Genomic DNA, 21,180 nt, shown 5'->3' with positions numbered 1-21,180 from the left:
TTCCTCAGATTGAAATATTCCTATAAATTTCTAATGTCTTGTTTAGATACCAGTAAATGAAAATCTGGTCCCAAAGTGACTTCCTTCCAGTAACATCAAACAAGGAGTTACTGTTGGGATCCCCACTGGAGCAGGGATTAGGTCATGAGCTGGTTCTATTTCAGAAATGCTCTGGCTTCTCTAGAGAACAGGAATAGAGGAAACCTTGTTACCTATGCCAGGGCTCCAGTGAGAAATGGAGATACCACATCCAAAAATAGCAGGCAGAGTGTTCCCCACTTTCCTCTGTCTCCCAGGAGGACCTTCCTCCTTCCCATGCCCATGTCCCTCTCCTTTCCCAAATTTGCCATCCAGAAATGTAGTTGGATCCTCATTCAAGGTACCAAGCAGATTTCAGGAAGGACAATCTAGGAAATCTTTTGCACTGCAACAATTCAAATCTAGTCCCATCAGGAAGCAATCCCTGGCTGTGGTGAGGCCAACACAGCATTCCTGGCCACCCCTGTGTTTGAGACCACAAACTTCTCCTGGCTACTGATCTGTAGGCCAATAAATTAATATCCATACAACTATCAAATACCAACATCCTTGCTTTCCAAAGGAACCTACAGGATGTATCCCCACATATAACTGCACCTAAAAAAGCCAACAGCTTTAGTTATTAAAAATACGGAAATATAAAAGGCGCAGCTCACCACTTGTTGTTTTTGTAAGCATGAGGATTGACAATGTCCCTGATAAAACTGTAGTAATGCCCCCCATCTGCTGTTCCCGTGTGAACTGTCACACCAATCAGGTCATACTCATAACTCTCAGTTTCCTTCAGATATGCACCATCTTCCTTAAAACCTGAAAGAATTCAATACCATATTTAATCAGTTATTTCTTAAACATCCAAACTTCCAACATTAGCAACAAACTGTATGCAATTATTTGCAATTCCTCTCATACTTTACAAAAATATACGATTAATTGAAATTAAACAGTATTTGAAACCAAAAATTGACCATTTTTCTTATGTGAAGTACAGTGTGTGACTTTGGGAATATAGTTAATTAACATTATGTTTGATTTTATTTGCTTCTGTTCTGTATACAGGAAGTGAATACACAAATAAATACAGAGTATGTAACACAAACAGAATGCCAAAGCTTGCTCAATCCATTTTAGGAGCAAACCTTCTTTCCTGTCGTTTTTTCCCATGAGGAAATCTTCAGTGTAGGGTGTCATATCCAAACGTAAAGGGAATGAAAAATGGGTATTGACTTTCTCCTTCATCATGGTCACCATATTAAATGTGTATCTCATGGTGTTGAAGCTTAAGATACGAGGTAGTTTCTTAAAACATGCCCTGAAGGATCACAAATAACAATATTTACAAAAGCTTAGGAGAGTGAATTGTATTTTCACAGAGATTTTAAACATTTATTTCAAGTGTAACATTGGAGATCTATTGCTAAGACATAAATACAAAATTCAGCTCTTACAGTGCCCCAGAGCAGGGCAGACTGATTGGCAGCAGGAAAGTCAAATTTAGCCCATTAAGCAATTCTGTTTAGGCTGTCATTGTACCTTTCTAAAATAGTATCATAAAATAAGCCATGAATGAATTCAACAATGCAAAGGCAGGACATCATCTGCATAAAAACTCATAAAATTTGCAATAATGATTTTCAAATAAGTTATTCTCTCACTCACATCATTTAAAACAACAAGGTATTCCAACTCTAACAAAGAAATTTCTTAGCTGCAATACCAAGACAACATTAAATTTTAATTTATTTTGTCTTTGTAAGTAGACTTTGCAAAACATGGAAACATTTTTAAAGCTACAAATTTTGATTAAGAGATTCAGGGTGACATGAAACATAAGCAATTCTCCTACATAATGAGTAACCAACCAACCTCTGAAAGCATTTAGTATTTTAAACCCAGGACTAACGTTCCCAAAGGTACTAATTTAAAAATTAAAAAAGGTCATGAACATTTTCCTGTGTCTTTTGCTAAGATATTTTTTGGATTCTCTGTCTTGGAAATTTGATTTCCTTCTAATTTCTGCTTTGCACAGGGATCCTTACAGACCTATATGATATCAACTGAATGAAAGAGCAGTCCTGTTGCATCTAAAGGACTATTGTTATTCCAAATGGAATTTCAGGGGTTTACTAAAAAGAAACATTAGGACTATTTATTTCTTCTTAGCCACACCTTTTCTCAGCCCGCACTTTCTTCCCACAGTGAGAACACGTGTACATGTTGTCACCTTCCAAGGTATCTTTAATAGTTACTTCATCAAGAGATTCCTACATGGAAAAAACAAAAAAGGAGGTTACATTTATCTTGGATATTTGTATCTTGTGCTTACATGGCCTGCTTTCCAAACCCCTTCTTCAACCTTACTTTGATTTCAATTAACATTTCTGTAAGTTATGAAAATAAAGCCTCAAAATTTTTCACAGAAGACCACATGAAAATAAAGCCTCAAAATTTTTCACAGAAGACCACACACCTGAACTAAGAGAAGAGTTTGACAGGAAAACCATTTCCTAACCTACATACAGAATTAAGGAACTAACTCATAAAAATAGTACTTAATATTCCAAACTGTCTCAAGGAATTCAAATCCATTAAATTCAAATTTCAACTGTGGGAATAATGGTTGTCTAAAAATCTTGAAAACATAGAATTATGCTGATGTAAGATTAAAATTAATTTCATAACCAGTAGTTAAACCTTTTGACATTCACAGTTCTCATATAAAATGACCACAGCATGTTTAAAACAAGTAAATAGGGATTATTGACTGTAAACAGTCAATGACTACTGTTGGCTCCAGCTGATGGCACACAGCAGTGAAAAGATGAAACTAAATGACCTAATAATATAAACCTCGTAACACCCCAAAACTGGAGTGCAGATAAAAAGAATTGAAATCTTCAAATGTGTGGTAGTGTTTTATGCCCTTTGTAACTGAGATCCAAGATTAATCTCAGCCTGGCATTACTTACATAAATATTCTTCATGTCTGCCACCTGGCACCTCACTGTGTAGAACTCTTCAGCTGTCTGACTCACATGCTCACAGTCCTGAACAAACGCAAGATAAAAGCAATGAAATCACTTTTTTTGAGAAGTTAGGAAATAATTATCTTTAAAAGATCAGGCTAGAGAAGGAGCACTTACCAAAGAAACAACATTGTTTGTGATAACACCTCCAAACAAACTCTTCACTGTGTTTTTCTGTGAATGAATAAATAAATAAATTCTGTCAAGGAAATTTGAGCAAATCACTAAGTTCTCAAGCTCCCTTTTGCTCCCTCTTAATAACTCACCAGTTCTGGAGACATTTCCTCTATTTTTGTTATTAGGTCAGTGAAGAACTCTGTCATGTCCTTCTGCTCTCCAGTGTTCAAGGGCTGCTTATCCATAGTGTAGGTTTTACAGAAAGGCCTTGGGTTGTAGGCCTTACATTCACTTTCCTTTGATAAAAGGTATCAAACAACACCAAATCAACCCAAATATTTTTCTTTTCAATTTACACAGATGTACCACACACACATATATTAATATCTGTTTTCAAAAAGGCATCTTTTACATACAATATGCTTATTAGGCAGGATAATTTCCTAAATGTTTAAATGTTTCTGCTGAAATGCAAACCAGTTTTTAACTAATTGATAACCATTATCATGATACCAGTGAGTAAAATACTGTTAGTAAAAAAGGATTAAAACATGTAGGAAATACTTCATAAAATTAATCATTAAATTAAAATATCTTGGCTGAAGATGTGACACATGCACTTCCTGCATGTCTGCTCTGACACAAAATAAAATGTGAGCACATCAGCTTGTATTTATGTATTTTTGGACACCGCTGACTTAAATCTTTCCAAGTGTTCAATTCTCATTCAGACTTCTCTATGTTTTCATCTAGTTTTTAACAGGATGTGTTTAGCCAGAGAAAAAAATGTGCAATATAAAGCAATTCTTTAGAATACATCCCCATTCCACTGCCTTGCACACTGGGAATGCAGGACTCACTCTGCTCTCTTTTAAGGATGTATAGCAAGACAGCACCTCCTGTAAATAGTGCCTTTTTCAGAAAAAAGTATTTCTTCAAGATTTAAATAATGGTAAGTCTTGCTATGACTTTCTGTTCCTCTATTATTTTCTGCTGAAGTGAACACCTAAATTAACCATTTCTATGAATCATGGGAGGCATTACAAGTCAAGATTCTTTTCCCCATCTGTCTTCAAAGTGGTTGTGAATTTCTTACATAAAACCAGTGTCAAGACACTCAAGTCTCCTCAGGTTTTTTTCATTATTTCAGAATTGTTTCAGTGTTTTAACAGCAGTGAACAACTGGGAACTGCTTTAATTTTGTTTGGTCCCAGAATCTCAACATTTTGCTGTATTTTAATGGATTAATCTTTAAATATTGGAGCGAGGAAAATGTAATGGATAAGAAGAATGTAATTTATTTTATTTTATCACCAGGGATACTCCACCTACCCAACACCTCTGTAATTCACTGATTCACCTGGACTATGTACAAAGAATCTCTAAAATAGGACACTTCCTAAAATACTCTCTTTCACACCTACCATTAGGTATGTAAACATCTTCTGGAGTTCCAGTAGAGTGGTCTTGTGTTTCATATCTTCTGAATACTAACAGAAATTAATAAAAGAAGACTTGATTTTTTTGCTTATTACTTTCCAAAATAATACGTTAAAAAGATGTAATATCCAAATAAAAACCCTATTACTTTATTACAGACCATTAAGAAAAATGATTGTGCACAAGAACACACAGTCTATTATCTTCTGTTTAGAATCTTTATACTTATTTTACACTTTTTTTGGCATGTTAACATCAAACCTGAGAATTACTTTCTAAAAATTTACTGCAGATAGGTGTTTTTGGGGAAGTATTACAAAGTGTTGTTGGTTTTGGAATATTTTAATTCACAGATGTTGTGAGGGCTCTAAACAGCCCTCTCCATAATGCATTTCTTGTGCAGACCAGCAGCTTCTCTTACTTAGGTTTTTACTTGCATTTATAAATGGTAAATCCAGAAGTTACATGACAAGTACCAGCAATGAACAATAACAGAAATTATGAGGTCACTGCCAATTAGGGTGTTTCACACATTCTATCTGCCCTGCTGACATCAGGGACCAAAATTATACTTTCTCTCTTACAATAAGGAGACAAAAGTTATAATATTGCATTTCTGGAAGTCAACCCAAGTATGATAATTACTGCTGCACTTCTGGCAGCATAAGATAATGTGCTCTGGGACTTTATAAACAGCCATGAGAAAGCATTTGTTAACAAAATGACAAATTAGCCGTTAAGAAACAATAGACAATTCACATAAACCCAGACATGAATCAAGCTACTTGAAAGCAACAGAAATATGACTTTTAAAACATTTTATTTCACTGCCACCTTAAGAACCTACCACATTACATATTTAAGAAAAAAAAATCTCTTAACTTTTAGACACCAACAAAAGCATCCAACTACACAAAAAGCAAACTAAAGCCTGAAGAAATATTCTTTATCTAGATGTAAGTCTTAGAAGAAAATCTGTATTTTTTCAGTATTTGCACTGATTCTGAACATAAACTTCTCTCCAAGCCCCACACTCACCTTTGCAGTGAAAATTGCTTGTCTGGCCTCTGGGATCATGTACAACTGCTGAATAGTGGAAGCCAAGTAACATGTGGCTCCAAGGTTGGTTAAACCCACAAACCTGCACTCAGCACGAACATCATCATGGGGCCAATAATCCCACTTGTAAGGTGCATGGGAAGCTGTGAAAAGCAGCAATCACACAGGAAGGAAAAGAGTAAATTCAGAGTGCAATTTGCAAAAATAGAAATACAATTAAAAGCTTGATGTTCACAGTAATAAAATGCCACTGGTTATGCACTGTACATTTATAGGCATGAGCCAGACTGTGCCTGATCTTTAGGAAAATGGATTATATATTCCTCAGGAAAATCTTTAAAACCTCCTGCAACATCACTTTGGTCTGTGCTCTCCAAATGTCAAGTGAATCAGACTGAAAAAGCCATTTTCTTTTCCTCTAAGCTTTCCATTCCTCTGAATTTCATACCAGATGTAGCAATAGATTTCTTACACAGGGAGGCACCAGACAAGCTTGGCAGGGCTGAGCGACTCTTTCATGAGCCTTGTTCTGATATGGCTGCCAAGAAATCAGAAGAATGGGAAAGTTCATCTCATCTGCCAGTCAGGAAGATAGTAACCAGCTTAAGAGAATTTTTCTTGATAGCCAAGAAGTTGGACACAAACCCCTGCAATGCATCCAGCTTTGCTACTCATCCCCAAAGATGTCATTCTCTGAAAACACTATGTATCTCACAAATAATTCAGTACCTCTGCTGAAGTATATGTTCAAATAAAGAGGGAAAAAAATACCCTAAAAAAGTCTGGATTTATTTTACAATCCATAAAAGCTATATGGAGTTCAAGATTTAAACTTTAAATCCTTAATTATTTCATCATAGATGAAAGACTCATTAGGGATTCCTCTCACTCCACACTATTAGACAGAAATTCAGGAAACTATTTGGCATCGTCACATCTTCAGAGACCAGACACTCAAGGTTTTCTGCTGCACAACAAATAATAGCTGTGATCTTCATTTTGGCATTGGCACCAAAACAACTATTAGCCCTGAAGCACTAAGGAGGGAAGAAAAGAGGTTTAATTCTCCTGTTTCAACAGACCTCAGTGCTGTGACCTCAGGTTACCTGGGCTGGTCAGCCAGTAGAAACAAAGCTCCCCTGCACACTTCCCCTCCTAAAGGAGGTCATTAGCCTGGCAGAAGAATCCAAAATTCCCTCCCTTAACTGCAATCCCTAAATGACAGCATACTAATTCACCCTTTCTGAGGTAAGGACTCAGCATCTCTCCCTGCCTAGAGCTCATCAAGCTGTAATTGCAAGGCAATCAGTTGACTCCTCTGTACTTCACAGAGCAGCTGGGAGGATCTTCCACCTCCTTCCATCTGACAAAGAGCATTCAGGAATTTGACAAGGACTTTCTCAGGATGACCTTGTGTTCCCCACCCTGGGATTTTTTAAGTGACTGACTTCATTTGTGTAATAAAGTTTTTCCCTCTCCATATGGATCTTAACTAGAAAGGCAAATTTGAGGCTCATTGATGCCTATCTTCTTTATTCCTCACTGTTGTTATAGAAACCAGCTTTTTCTCAGGAAGAGTTGGGGAAACTTGAAACCAAACTTAACCATGTTCACATTCTATTTTAAGCAAACTAAAGCTGATTTTTTTCCTCTCAGAATGACCATGCATTTCTTTATATTCCACCTTCTAATGATGCTCCTGTTCCATTGATAACACCAGACATGGTCTTAAACTGGCTGGAAAGTGAAGCACCTACTCTTTGAACTCAAGGGTTTTACCAGTCTTTAAAGAAGCAAAACTCCAAAATACTGCAAGAAATTTTATGAACAACTTAAGATACCTAAATCCACTCTTCAGTGAGATCCACCTGAATGAACTGGGAGCCCTCCCTGTCAAGAAAACACATTTAAAACCAAAGACAGGATGGAAATTTCTAATATTTCCCTTAATATTTCTCCTAAGAAGGATGGAGGGCTAGGCCAAAGACTAAGTTTTTTGAAGACTAGTAAGATTACAGGGATAACAAAGTAGAAAAACCCAGTTTCAATAATCTTTGGATCACAACAATGGAATAACAAGCCCTTAAACAAATGAGGTATCACAAGTGCTGTGTTGGGTGCACATCACAGAGACAACAGCACTGTGCCAGCTGTAATAAAATTAACATTCATGCAAGTGAGAAATGCTGGATATGGAGCAGGAGCACAGAACAGATGGCTTGGGAGAACATGGGATGAACAAACAATCTAGGGAAGAGTGTTTGAAAGAAAGTAACAACTGTGGTAAATGTTACAGAAAACATCAACACAGAGGAATTACTGAGATTTGGAGTGAGGAAAACACTGATTGTTAAAAACAAATTATTGGACCTAGAGATATAGAGACAACCTCAGCAGCAAATAATGTGCTCATAACAAACAAAAATATCCAATATTTTCATAAAATATATTCTTCATAATATTTCTTCTGAGCACAGGAGACCTTAGAAGGCCCCAGGCATAAGATAATAGAACACAAAGCATTATTATGATCAGATTTCTCTTTTGCTTGTTGAATTGTAAGGCACTAAAATCAATTCCAGAGATTATAATAAATTACAGAACCTCAGGTTAGAGAAATTTTAAATGGGCATGTGAAAGACATATAGCAAGCTAAAAATGCATCATGAGGATTTGTAAACCAAAGATAAAATATTAACTAGCTTGAAATTTTGGTGATTTCCATATTATACATAGGAACTGTGATGCCAAAAGGCAGGAAGCATGGAAGCCAAAAGCCACAGCAAAACTGCTTTATGCAGATATATGGGTACAGACTGAAGTCAGCTACAATGATACCAGAGGTTCTGAAAACATGACAGGGCTGCTCAGAACTCCAGTACCTTCATGTGGTTACTACAGTTTGGTTTATGCATAAATATTCCATGCTTCATGTCAGAAACAAAAAAGGGAAATTAAAATCCAGCATAAGAGGATAAAACATGTAAAATCCAGTGTTACCTGTGTGTGTACATGCTATTTAACAGGACCACACCCTCTAAATAATAATATGTAAGAATAGGTGATATGGAAATTATTTTGGGATTTCATTTGTTAAGTGAGCTAAAGATTCCAACGCTTCTGTGACACTACTCCAGGTGATAGAGGATAAACAGCAGAGCTATGAGGTGGAATTCCCCAAGCAGAGTTATTGGCCAATAACACTCCAAAGTTTCTTACACTGCATGTGCTGTGCCATGACCCAGTTGTGGAGCAGCCTGTAATTTTCCACAGAGCCTTTCACCATTTCCACCAGCAAGTCATAAGCAGCAGCTCTGGAGGAGTGGGACTTGCACTTTGGCTGTTGTCTGTCCTTCAGACTGGGCAGCAAGAACAGGAGATTGAAGATGTCCCTCAGAAACTCCTGGAAAAGAGTTAAATTGGCACACTGAGCAAGTTGAATGTATTCTTAAAACATGAATCATATATGAACAATTTTCTAGGAGCTTTTACAGACTTTCTGGACCTCTGTCATGCAGAACTTTCTGACTTGAATACAAGTTCTGAATCACAAATTTCAACAACTTGTACCGCATGAAGTGCACTATAGCAATTTTATAATCTAAAGAGGAACGTGCCAATTGGAAAAGATCACAAAATATGATTTGTTTTATGACTGATAGCTTGACAAACCAGAAATGGATTTTCAGTAACTTTTAGTACTAGTTTCTCAAGTTTTTCTTAAGCTTTCTATACATCCAAGCTACCTAATCTGACCTTTGCATACATTTATTTTAATTTCCACATCCTCTTCCACCCTGCACTCTTGTGGATTGAATTCTTATTCTGATTTAATCTGGAAGCTCTCCCCAGGTTAAACACACTTATCCAGCAGAACAACAGAAGCAGTCTTTTAAAATGCTGTCAGCAATGACACATTTGGACAATCAAATTACCTTCTGGGCTATTTTATGGCAACAGAATAAACAGATAAGATATAACAACATCATTAGACACCAGGGCCTACTCTTCAGCTGAAAATAGTAAGTTCTGTATAGAGTCTACAGAAAAAAAAAATCAATCTGAAGTTGTTTTTACACACAATTTGCTTTTTTTAAGACAATGCAGTTCTCAAATATAAATTGTTTTTAGCAACTTCCCCTGCCTCACCACTTTCCCACTCTACAAGCACAGGCAGAGTGTAATAATCTTGTAACAGATTTCTGCCACTACACAGGTGTGGAGCTTAAACTGTTACTTTTAGATCAGACTGCCCAGCATCTGGTCAAAATCAGCTGTTGTTAAGGATTTAACCAGCTAATGCTGATTAACAGAAAAAAAACATTTAAAGCCAATAAATGAAAATAAATAAAACTTCAGGGACGGAAGAATTCTATCCTGGAATTATATAGAAAGGGAAGGAACTGTAAGTGCTACTTGTTAATAAAGGAATATCTGTAGGCTTGTTGATTATCCGAAGGCTAAAAATACGAAAAACTTTCATATATTGAGCCCTGCAATCAAAATGTGGTAAAAAGATTTGATCTCTCAGTGGTCTTGCGGTGTCCTTCTCACCTGGCCTTCCCGAGAGAATTTGAAAGGTGGTTTGTGCTTTATAACACTGGTTGCAAGGCGAAGCAGTCCTGTGAGCCCATCATCCTCTATGTTCCCATCCTGATGGTCAAGGATTTCCCTGCTGGATATGCACACAGAGGGATAGAAGGAATGTCACAGCTCTGCCCCACGAACAATAACCCAATGCAAACTCCAAGGGGAATTCCTGGGGCAAAGCTCACCTCCGAATGCAGTCAGCAAGGTGTCTCGCCAGTGCATCTAAATCAAGCAGGGTTGTCTGATCCAAAATAAAGAAAATTGAATACAAATGGAAAAGAATTATGGACTACTTTTGCAGGAAATGTTATTATTGCACACAGAAAAACAGAGATAATTAAAACTCATTTTCAGGCATGCTTGAAGGTAAGTTTTCTGACTTATGCTAAGTGGCTGTTAACTGAATTTAACTCTTTCGGCTTTAATCAAATACTTGATTAGCTCCTCCTTGGAACACACTGGAATTATCACAGTGTAATTATCACAGATAATTACACTATTCCCATGTCTGCGACCTGCAACTAAGTTCACCTTGTGTGTTATAACAACCCCCCTTTCTTGACCCTACAGAGTCATTACCTGAAGCTTCCAAGAACTACTAAGTACACATCACAGTAAACTGGGAGATGGAAAACATTCAAAAGCTGCTCATAACAGTCCATCAGAGCTTAAGAAAACCTATCTGAAGAGACTAATTAAAAGCAATAAACACTGGTATGAATGCAATGCAAACCTACCTGACTTGCATCTTTGACATGAATGTTATCAATCAGTTTGCACAGCAGCCAAAAATACTCCTTACAACCAGGTCGCAGCACAGTTTCCTCTTCATAATCCTCTATCTGTGGAAAGAAATTGCTTTTTTTCTGAAGTAGAAGACAAAATAACTGTATTAAAAGAGCACAGTGAAGCCAGTAACCGTGTTACAAGAGAATTACTTTCTTCAAGCCTCTAAGGTAAGTGTAAGAACAATGTATTTTACAAGGGTAACAGTGTATGCTCTGTTTTTCTTCCGCAAGATTTGTTAATATTCTTGAAAAATTGCCATGATAATCTGCCAGACCTGAAAAAGATTTGTAGAATAGTGTGGAGTTCATACCATCCACTGCAAATCACAAAAATATTCAGGATTAGACTGGATAAAACATTAAAAACTTGGGCTGATTTAAATTAGTAAATACTTCTCTAATTTTAAACTCTCCTGAAAAACAGATAAATATTGCTAAATCTTCTGTAGATTATTTTAATTTAACTTTTTTTTTTTAAACATCTGTGTACACAGACATTGAAATTGAAGAACAAGGGCACTTCCCAAAAGCTGTCACGCATTTTTCCAGGCATAGCCAAGCTGTAAATTACTGTAGTGTCACAGTTTAACATTTTTGGAAAGTTCCTGGAAACATCAGCAGACTTCATATCTCTGTGTATCTGAAACAGTATGGCAGACACAACAATAATGTGCTATTATAGTATAGTGCATTAGTTTATTATATTAAACTTTTTTACTTTTTTATATTACTTTTAAATTTATCTTTGAGGAAAGTCTTGTCAGTTCTTAAATTCTTACCCTAATTGGTTTCAGAGCTTGAGCATCAGGGAGAAATTTTAACAAGGTTGATGCAGCCAGCAGCAGAAAGGAGCGATTGATTGAGTCTCCCCCATCCAGGCCAGAGAGAGATAATTTGTACAAACCATTGCAGGACTCATGGCGAACTGCAGTCTACAGAAAACAATAAAATTACATGATTACACTCATTCTTCGGAAGATTTTTTCTTTTGTATGTTTTTCTTTCATGGGTATATAAATTCCTCTCATAATATATAAGACGTTATCAGGGTTGAATGTGTCTTTCTAAAACAGGTATTGCAAATAATGTGCATTTAAACTGCCAACAGAAAAATGCAAAATATACTATTCTAATTAAAAACATTGTTGTACCCTGTGTCTCAAGTTATGTATTTTCTATGGGAATGATTAAAGTGACTAGAATAGAAAATATTACATCTGGCAAATCATGGAAATCTATGTGAATCCTGAATTTGCCCTTACTCATTCCTAGTTACTAATTAATTTAATTTCACTAGAAAAACTATTTTCTTCTTCCTTTTATTAAGAAAAATATCCACAGTGTAATCAAGCTTTGAAAGTTTGCACTCTCTCATTTCCAGGGATTTTAAATGGAGCCTGTAAGCTTTTTCTGTGCTTGAGTAATAAAACAACAGATAAGAATTATCACATCATGTCCACCTTGCACCTTTAAGCAACCACCAGTAAATAAAAAAAAAAATCTACTGTGAATATAATTGATGCAATTTTTAAGCCTTTATTACTGGAGAAAAAATTACTTAAAGCTAGACCAAGCTTTGGTCATGACAAAGATTTTTGTATCAATTTTCATTCACCTCATTCTGTGACTCTAAGTATGGAAAAACAAATAGCAAAACCAAAAAATCTAATAATGGCATCACCCAGAAATTTCAACAAATTACCCAGAAATTTTAACAAATGACAATGAAAAAATGACCTTCAAAGAGAAGCCAAGGAGAAAGGTGAGAGTTTATAACCCGGTTTGCCACCAAGCACTGAGGTGCCACCTTCCAATGATCACTTCTTACCCAGCACTGCAAGGAACTGAAGCAGATCTTGCCACTTTTAGCAGGAAAACACATGTCCTGGATTAATGGCAACCCAAAGGTAATGACACCAATTAGGAATGTACCAAGCTCCCCATTACCATACCTCTGGAATAAGAAGGGTGAGTTTCTTGAGCCAGTCTTGCAAATGGTCACTGTCAGCCAGACTGGATTTCACCAAGGAGCAGCAGTGAGCCCAGCTCACCAAGAGCCACATGGAATAGTGAGTGACTGCAGGAGGAGGAGAGGAATCCCACTGTAAGCAACAGCAAAGGCTTTCTGGGCAGAAGGGTTGCACAGTCCAAAGTGACATTTATTTCAGTCACAATAACAGGCAAGACAAAATCTCTTTTGGCACTAAGGATACAAAAAACCTCAGAGTTTTACCAATATGCTGATTAAATACTGACCACTGTGTTAAATGATGACCATCCAATTAGATTAAATATTATTAGTGAGGGCCACAGTACTTTCCTAAACCTCTACTTCTTGACCCGTGAGCTGGTCCTTTGCATAACATCTTCACATTTATTTCCTGTTTTGTACTAATTTCTGTGGCCACGTTTGTGTTGCCTCAAATAAAAGTTCCATTGCAATCACCCTGCAGCTCCTAAACAAATCTGGAATTTCTTAGGTAGTGTCTTTGTAATGAAATTAGAATGAAAATTTTGCAGTGCTTCAGACTCCATCCAGTGTCACCTTTCCTCTGGTAATACAGCCAGCATGCTTTCAAGGACTGCACTTTCAAATATCCAATTTTCAAAGGCATTATCAACAGAGAAACCATTCCTCATCTTTCATTATTTAGGAGAGGGGACTGCCAGCAGCAAGAGCCCAAGCACAGACCTATCAAATGAATGGCAGCAATTTCTGGGGCCAATATCTGCTGAGATTTGTTCCCAAGCAAACAAGGCCTGAACACCCAATTACAGATGTGTCCAGGGGTGTCCAGAACAGCTTTTTATGGGATAGGACCCCAACTGTCTTGCCAATGAAGCTTTTCCTCTTGGCAGAATAAAGAAAGCTGTTCTTGGAATAAGGTCTAATATCAATTTTTCAGGTGCAACAAGAGTTTACTCCTGGTAGCCCCCTCATCTTCTACTTCCACCTGAATTTCCTATTTTCTTCTTTGCAAAGTGTTACATTCTGATAGGATCCTGGCTGCATACCTCTGTCACTGGTTATTAATGCAGGATAAAATGATGTGCGAGATTTGTTTGAATTTGCTGTTCTCCTCATTGATACAACCTGAGCTGAAAATTCTCACATGGAATTTCTGCCACAAGCTCAGTAAGAAATGTTTTGGCAAGAGGGAAGTAGCTGCTACCCATGGAAAAATTCTCTGAGCAGAAGATGCTTCCAACCACTGCCCCAGCTTCACTCCCAAAATAAAACTGAATTCTCCCCCTTCTTATTCTTAAAGTTTGGGGATGAGGGGTGGGAGCAGGAATGGGGGAAAATCCAGATGGGATTTAGCCTGGAAAGAGGACTGGGAAAATCTCAATGAGATATCAGCCAGAAACAGGAGCAAAAAAAAATCCAGACAGGAATTCTCTAGGAAGCTTAATTGGGAGAAAACCCAGACTGGATTTCACCTGGAATGAGGATTGAAGGAAAACTGGACTGGATTTCTCCTGGAATTAGGATTGAAGGAAAACTGGACCGGATTTCTTCTGGGAATTGGCTCAGGGAAAATGTGGATGGGTGAAAACATGGACTGGATTTCCACTGGAAAGTGGATCGGGAATAACTACAACCAGATTTCACCCTGAATCCAGATTGGGGGAGAAAACCCAGACTGGATTTCACTCAGAAACCATGCATATTTCCTTGCAGTAATATGATGGATATTTCCTGGATCTATATTTAACCATGGATATTTCCTGCAGTAAAACACAGTCTTTCCACCATCCTAATGCTGGAATAAATCAAAATAACAGATTCTCATCAATTTGCCATCCCAATTATTAGCTCCTTACACAGGTGTTTTGCAGCACTGACCTTCATGCCTCGACCTGTGATCAGACTGAGCCTTCAACACCCTGATGGAAAGAAGAGAAAATTATTTGAATTTTATCACAGAACATAACAGATTATCACTCAGAAATAAAAGTACACAGAAGGCACAACACAGTTACTCTTAAGTAACCACTTGGAAAATCATTCATCTTAAAAGGATTCATTGCTTGCAGTATTCAATATTATAATAACAATAATAAAACTAGGAAAACCTTCCAATTACCCCCATAAAGCTTTACTGACTACAAGATTAAAAGCCAAGGAGAAATACCCGTAGCCCCTTCTTTATTTTATCCAAAACAGAGATGTCAGAGCTAAGAGCTGACCCGTACAGAGGAAATCAAGTTTTCTTCATAAAGAAACCACACTCTGAATAAACATTTGCAAACTTTAAATGTTTATATTTATTTACCTCCATTTTTATTAATGACAATAAAAAGTTAGGAAACCAAAAATATAGCATAGATACTTAAAACTTATTCCTGCAACTCAACTAGAGGTCAAAGTTAAGCACATCTGCAGACTGGAAATGTTCTGAATATCCTTAACAATCTTTTAAAAACATGGTAAAACAACTATCCATCACTTGGAATCAATTCTACACCTCCAATGTAGCAAAAACCTGACCTCCCCAGAATCAGTCTGCCTGCCACAATGCAGCCTTACACAGAATTGCTTTTCTCAGGACAAAAAGGCAACAGGACCAAAATCTCCAATAGGTCAGATTTTGCCTTCAGTATCAGTAGGATGGGAAAAATAAGTCAAAACTGACGGACAACCAAGCAACATGAAAGTGAATTTATTTTAATTTCTCCTTTACGCTGCCTTGAAATTGAGAATGCTCTGGAGAAAATGAAGGGATTTTGGCATGAGAATTCACATCATTTATAGTTTATACATCCATGCCTTACACTCTGACCACAGAGTTCTCACCCCTCTCCTCTCTGCCACTGCAGGAGGTGACTAAGAAAAGCAAGTCTACAGCCTGTGGAGCTCAATCTCTGATGTGGCTGTCAATGGGAGCACAGCTGGAAGAGCCCTGGGGTCGTGAACGAAAGCAGCGATGAAAATGCGCACACTCGATCAGCTTTATCACAAAAATAAAAAGATATTGTACCTAGGTGCCAAGTTGTCATATGTATAAGCAACTGACATAAGTCGCTGAATCAAACTGGTTCCCTGGACAAGTACAAGAAACACCTTTAAAAATTGAAGTTGAAAGAAAAAAAAAAAAAACAACAAGTTAATATAACAACAAGCTTTTTGATCTGTTTTTCAATTATACACACTGTGTGAATCTAAATAAACCCACCTGTGCAGAGGGAGGAAGGGCCAAAGGCAAATAACAGCATCTTCACAGTTAACAGTTTATTGTGTTTTTTAAAGCAGAGCTAAAATCCCATGTTTCACTGACTAGGTCTAGATGCTAAAATTTCATTCTCTAAAGAAGACAATTCAACTGAATAGAAAAAATCAAGCATTTATCTAATCCTCTCAGTAAAAGCACATTATTTTTTTTTAAAGCATAAACTACCTTTGAAAAAACTTAGGTTTGAAGAGACAGGGCTGGGGATGAGGTTGGACACTTAAATTTTACCTGCCTCTGTGATCAACACATTTTATTGACTAACCACTCTCTTAAAGTATTCATCTTTAGCAAATCTAACAGACTACATAGAATTTTAAAATCCAAGTCTGAAGAAAACCTTGAAATACTTAAATATCAAATCCACAAGAATCAAAAATACTAATCAATTGACAACTAAAAATTTAAAAACAGTTAGAGAAAGCAACAGCACTGTTTATATGTTCAAAAATTTAATATATTTGGTAAGTTCCTGGTGTGACAGTAGCCCTGGTTATTTAGGGATTTGTTTTGTCAAAAATGGCTGATACTTATAAAATAGTTAAGGTCTTTCCAGGTAAAACAAATGGGAAGTTTGGCTCCAGCTCAGAGTTCAGACTTGCCCTTTTGGGCAGTCACATCTGGTCCTGTGCCCAAGAAAGTTGATTTACACTGAACATTTCCCTGATGCCAAAATATCCCAAGTGCTTGGCCTGCTCTAGGAAATCAGCATGCAGGAATCTGGCAGGAAGGTTTACAGCTGCAGGTAAGTTCACACTCACTCAGATATCACTAATAAAGTTATTTTCGTGCTTACTAAAGGAATCCAACATGGATTTAGCAAGGACAAGGGCAGCTCATGTTATAAATATAGGTTAATAATAATATGTTACTGTAAAAAAGGACTGATCAATTTAAAAAACAAAATCTAAGAAACAGGGACAAAGCACTGGAATTCTGAATTCCCATTTAATGTGTTCATCAATCACCAAAAAACACCTTTTAGTTGCTAGGCTTAGAACTATTAAAACACTTTTCTAGAGAACAAGTAAGAGATAAATTATATTACCGAGATCAATTATATTATGAGAAATTAGTACTACTAGCTTTTTCACTACATACTTTTATTACTGAAATAAGGACTTCCCATTTGCTCTTTTAGAAAAGGAGTAGTTTCCTACAGCTCACGGAACCTCTGTGTGTCTCCTACCTCTGTCAGCCGAGGGATATGAAGGCCCTTGACGTGGTCACTGGTCGTCTTCCTGGATTTGCCCGGCCACGTCCTTTTCCTGTGGCTCTCTGCTACCCCAGACCAGGCAAAGACATCATGGTAAGCCAAATCCAGATCTGAGGGATCCACTGCAAACTGGCAGATCAGCTTCAGCAAGCAAGCAAGACAGTCCAGCTGCCACTGGGAAGGGGAAGGAAAAGAAATCTTCAGTTTTGAGGGATTTATTTTACACATAATTTAATGCCTGCTATGGAATTTGCAGCTGAAAATCTCAGCAAGGTATAAAGAAGAAAAAACTAGAAGAAACTTGAATTTAGCTCAAACTGAATTATTAAAGAAATATGGATATTGATCTAGTACCGATATCCTACTGTGACAGACAAAAACTCTCTAACAGTTTAAAGTTATAAAGGGTGTGTTTATTGTGTGTGGGATAGCTCACAAATACACACTGCAGCTTCCAGGTGATTACAGAGTCCTTTTATCCATCCAAGTATTGAATACCCAAAATACAAATACATACTCGTCATTTTGGTACATCCCATTCCTCGCTTCATATGCTAATCACTTCAAAAGCTATTCAGCAAGCATGGTTTGTTCCTTGAAATGGGTTGGTGGTCCCTTTCATGGGGAGGGGTCCCAAAATGAGGAAGTAAATGAAGTCTTCCTCATTCTGACCTTTCTACCTTTACAATGCAAACATGACAAATGAACTCGTGGTAGAATACCCATTCCTTGTCTTCAATTGTCTTCAGAACAGAAGAGGCCCACAATTGTCGTATGTTCCTAAAAGCTATTTGTCAGTTGCTATATTCTTCATTATAAACCCAGCTAACTAAACATTGAGTTGACATGCAATCAATTATTAGTTAACTACTAACTCTTAACTTCATTAAGGCCTACTCATTTATTTTAATTAACTCTAGTAAGGCTTATCTCTAATTAAAATCTTAGCTCCTCCAAAATCTCTAAATTCCTTAAAGTTTATGTTTCAAAACTAATGATAGAATAATGAAAAATATGATTATTAGTCATCCTTATATAACATGTTAACTATTGAAGAGTGTCTTTATTAGCACCACAGCCACTATGCTAATTGTCTCATTGACAGCAATGGAAAATGGTATTTCTTAGCCTCGTAGATAAGGGAAAGATAATTAACAGATTACTGCTTTTAACACAGACTATAATAAATAATTCTCCAAATAACAACCTTCCCTAAAATAAGCAGGGGAAAAAAAGAGCAGAAATGAACACTCCATTCTTGTTTGGCTACTTTTGATTTCTTTAAAAAAGTATGATTTGTTACAGTAATATCAATGCAGCTGCAATCATTCCTGAGGATGGAACACAGGTTTTTTCCCTCTAAAGGTTCCATGAGCTACAATTTTAAGAATGGATAGCCCTCCCCAAAACTCACAGAAAAACAGGAAGGGTGGTTTTAAAACATAAAAAAGCAGAATTATATGTATACTTTTGTTTTTAAAATAAGCTCTTCCAGGAATATAAAATATTCAAAAAAAGATGCTACTGCATAGACTCTGGTGGTCTCAATCAGAGAATGAATCTATTTCACAACAGAACAATAACTGTAACAAAGGCTCAAAGTATTAAATGTCTTTACAAATACCAGGAATATTCTTCTGGAGGGAAAGGGTGACTGAACACCTACCACAGTCCATGATTCCTGTTCCTTAGGCTCTAGGATTCCAGAATTGAAAATTTCCAGTAGCTGTTGGAGCCCTCCAGCAGCAACAAACTGTAAGTATATTATAGAACCAATGTGAGAAAAAGCAGATACAGAAATACCACTAAGATCAGTTAGATACCAACCTAAGCTTTAATAATAAATAAATTATAAACTATTCATCTAGATATTTTATGAAAGCAAATTAAATAATTGTACATGGCTACCACAAATTTACAAGCCTGATAATGCAGAAAAACTTGCAAATGTTATCTCTAAATTTGAGATAAAAGATTTTAAGACAGATAATGTTTTAAATGGGTTTTTATTTTATATATGTCTTGAAAAACTGTCTTAGGTATCATGGAATACTGTAGGAAAAACAAACCTTGCAACTCCATGTGTTTTTACTGTTTTCTATTTGATCTTCACTTGAATCATCTGAGTCTGGGTAAAGATCACTGTAACTTCCCTAAATATAAACAAGATGAACTGTAAAAACAGCTAAAGAATTGGAATATTATAAAATAAATAATCAATATATGCTTTGGTTCAGAGAAACACAGAGATTCTGTGCAAAAAAATTACCGTAGATTCACGTCTTATCCTCCTGTTGGGCTTTCCCAAAGCTTCAATAATCTCCAGGGCATACAAAAGTTTATGGGCACTTTTAATTCGTAGAAGGTCCTTCCAGCTAAAGCCATCATTACCCTTAAAAGTTAAAAAAAAGACAGAAAACAATTAATACAATTATGTGTAATGCTCATCTATCTAAAAATTCAGGGGGAGGATTTTTCAAGTGGCATGGACAAATTATTTGGCGTTTAATTTAATCCGTTATCTGAAATTAGACAATTTCAAGCAGATTTCCATACATGATTAACAACCTGAATAATGAAAAGGCAACATTACTATATGCTAAAATACACACAATTTTACATTCGAGGAAAGCAAACATCACACTCTAACTGCCACCAAAATTTGATGCATGTGTGCATAAAAAGCTGCAATATCCAAAATCTGTTAGAATATAATTTCAAGTGCTTTTAAAGAGGCTGAGTAATATTTTTATCTGTAGGACAAGAAATCAACTGTGCTTCTAAGCAACCCATGCTATTAATTGAGGCAATAGAGTACAAAAGTATCACTGTCACAACAGCCACAGTGTTAAAAGCCAGGCTGCAGCTGAAGAAACTGCTCTTTCAATTCAAGTAAAAAGACTGAACATTAGTACTGACTATTCTTTTAATTTACAAAATAAATGTTACATTTATGTTATATTACGTTACATTCCTATTTGGGGAAATTTCAACTAATGCACTGGATGCTAAAAAATTCAAGTATAATAAAGATAAACATGCAAAATTTTGTTCACCTGCTCATCAGAAATATTCTGGAATGCCTGCAGCATATTAGGGCATGTTGGTAGGAGCATTAACAGTTCCCAGACACGTCTGGATAAGTTTTCTGCATGGAGATGGAGCTCTTCACACCTTGCACTCTGACAAACCAAACCATAACCATTCTTATGGTTAACTTCTTTGAGAAAATTACATTTCAAAGCCCAAAAATGTATTTATTTGTAGTTAATAAGCTGTTTCCTATCTAATAACTAAATCCGTAATTAGGACATGGTATTTGAGGTCTCAACTTGCAAGAAACTAAGTTACATGATTTTTAAATCATATCACATATTTAAAAATATTTAAATGCAAATAAAACTTATAAGTAAATTACAGGTTCAAATGCACTATATATGATTTAATTTCCCTCAAGCTAATGATGGTATACAAGACAAAGCTTGGGTTTTTGCAATAAAACTTTACAAACCTTTCTTCAACTCAATTCCCATTATGAGTCACCACATCTACTTAAATCATCAATATTGTTTCTTAAAAATTGCTTTTATAGCTTCTACAATATTTAGAACATCCATATGTATCAGAATAATATTATTGCTAAGAACAAAGGAGAATTATGAAGATTTTACCAT

General features: G+C 36.4%; 1 protein-coding gene across 9 annotated transcripts in view; it reads right to left on the bottom strand.

Moving 5' to 3' along the window:
* USP34 (ubiquitin specific peptidase 34) overlaps positions 1 to 21,180 on the bottom strand; it is a 111,384-nt gene that overhangs the window by 25,478 nt on the left and 64,726 nt on the right. For all 9 annotated transcript variants that reach the window (XM_077781979.1, XM_077781983.1, XM_021527492.3 and 6 more), the window contains exons 30-50: positions 20,563 to 20,688; positions 19,776 to 19,898; positions 19,576 to 19,659; positions 19,173 to 19,259; positions 17,480 to 17,680; positions 16,042 to 16,124; positions 14,907 to 14,947; positions 13,012 to 13,136; positions 11,839 to 11,991; positions 11,009 to 11,113; positions 10,457 to 10,512; positions 10,236 to 10,356; positions 8,901 to 9,084; positions 5,661 to 5,824; positions 4,607 to 4,672; positions 3,332 to 3,478; positions 3,183 to 3,239; positions 3,009 to 3,086; positions 2,209 to 2,303; positions 1,179 to 1,351; positions 696 to 849 (exon numbers count right to left, since the gene is read on the bottom strand). In XM_077781979.1, coding sequence (XP_077638105.1) covers positions 696 to 849; positions 1,179 to 1,351; positions 2,209 to 2,303; positions 3,009 to 3,086; positions 3,183 to 3,239; positions 3,332 to 3,478; positions 4,607 to 4,672; positions 5,661 to 5,824; positions 8,901 to 9,084; positions 10,236 to 10,356; positions 10,457 to 10,512; positions 11,009 to 11,113; positions 11,839 to 11,991; positions 13,012 to 13,136; positions 14,907 to 14,947; positions 16,042 to 16,124; positions 17,480 to 17,680; positions 19,173 to 19,259; positions 19,576 to 19,659; positions 19,776 to 19,898; positions 20,563 to 20,688 — 2,423 coding nt within the window. The remainder of the gene's footprint in view (positions 1 to 695; positions 850 to 1,178; positions 1,352 to 2,208; positions 2,304 to 3,008; positions 3,087 to 3,182; positions 3,240 to 3,331; positions 3,479 to 4,606; positions 4,673 to 5,660; positions 5,825 to 8,900; positions 9,085 to 10,235; positions 10,357 to 10,456; positions 10,513 to 11,008; positions 11,114 to 11,838; positions 11,992 to 13,011; positions 13,137 to 14,906; positions 14,948 to 16,041; positions 16,125 to 17,479; positions 17,681 to 19,172; positions 19,260 to 19,575; positions 19,660 to 19,775; positions 19,899 to 20,562; positions 20,689 to 21,180) is intronic.

The sequence above is a fragment of the Lonchura striata genome, chromosome 3 (assembly GCF_046129695.1).
Source record: "Lonchura striata isolate bLonStr1 chromosome 3, bLonStr1.mat, whole genome shotgun sequence".
Taxonomy (NCBI): Eukaryota; Metazoa; Chordata; class Aves; order Passeriformes; family Estrildidae; genus Lonchura; species Lonchura striata.
This window is presented reverse-complemented; position numbering and strand designations above follow the sequence as displayed.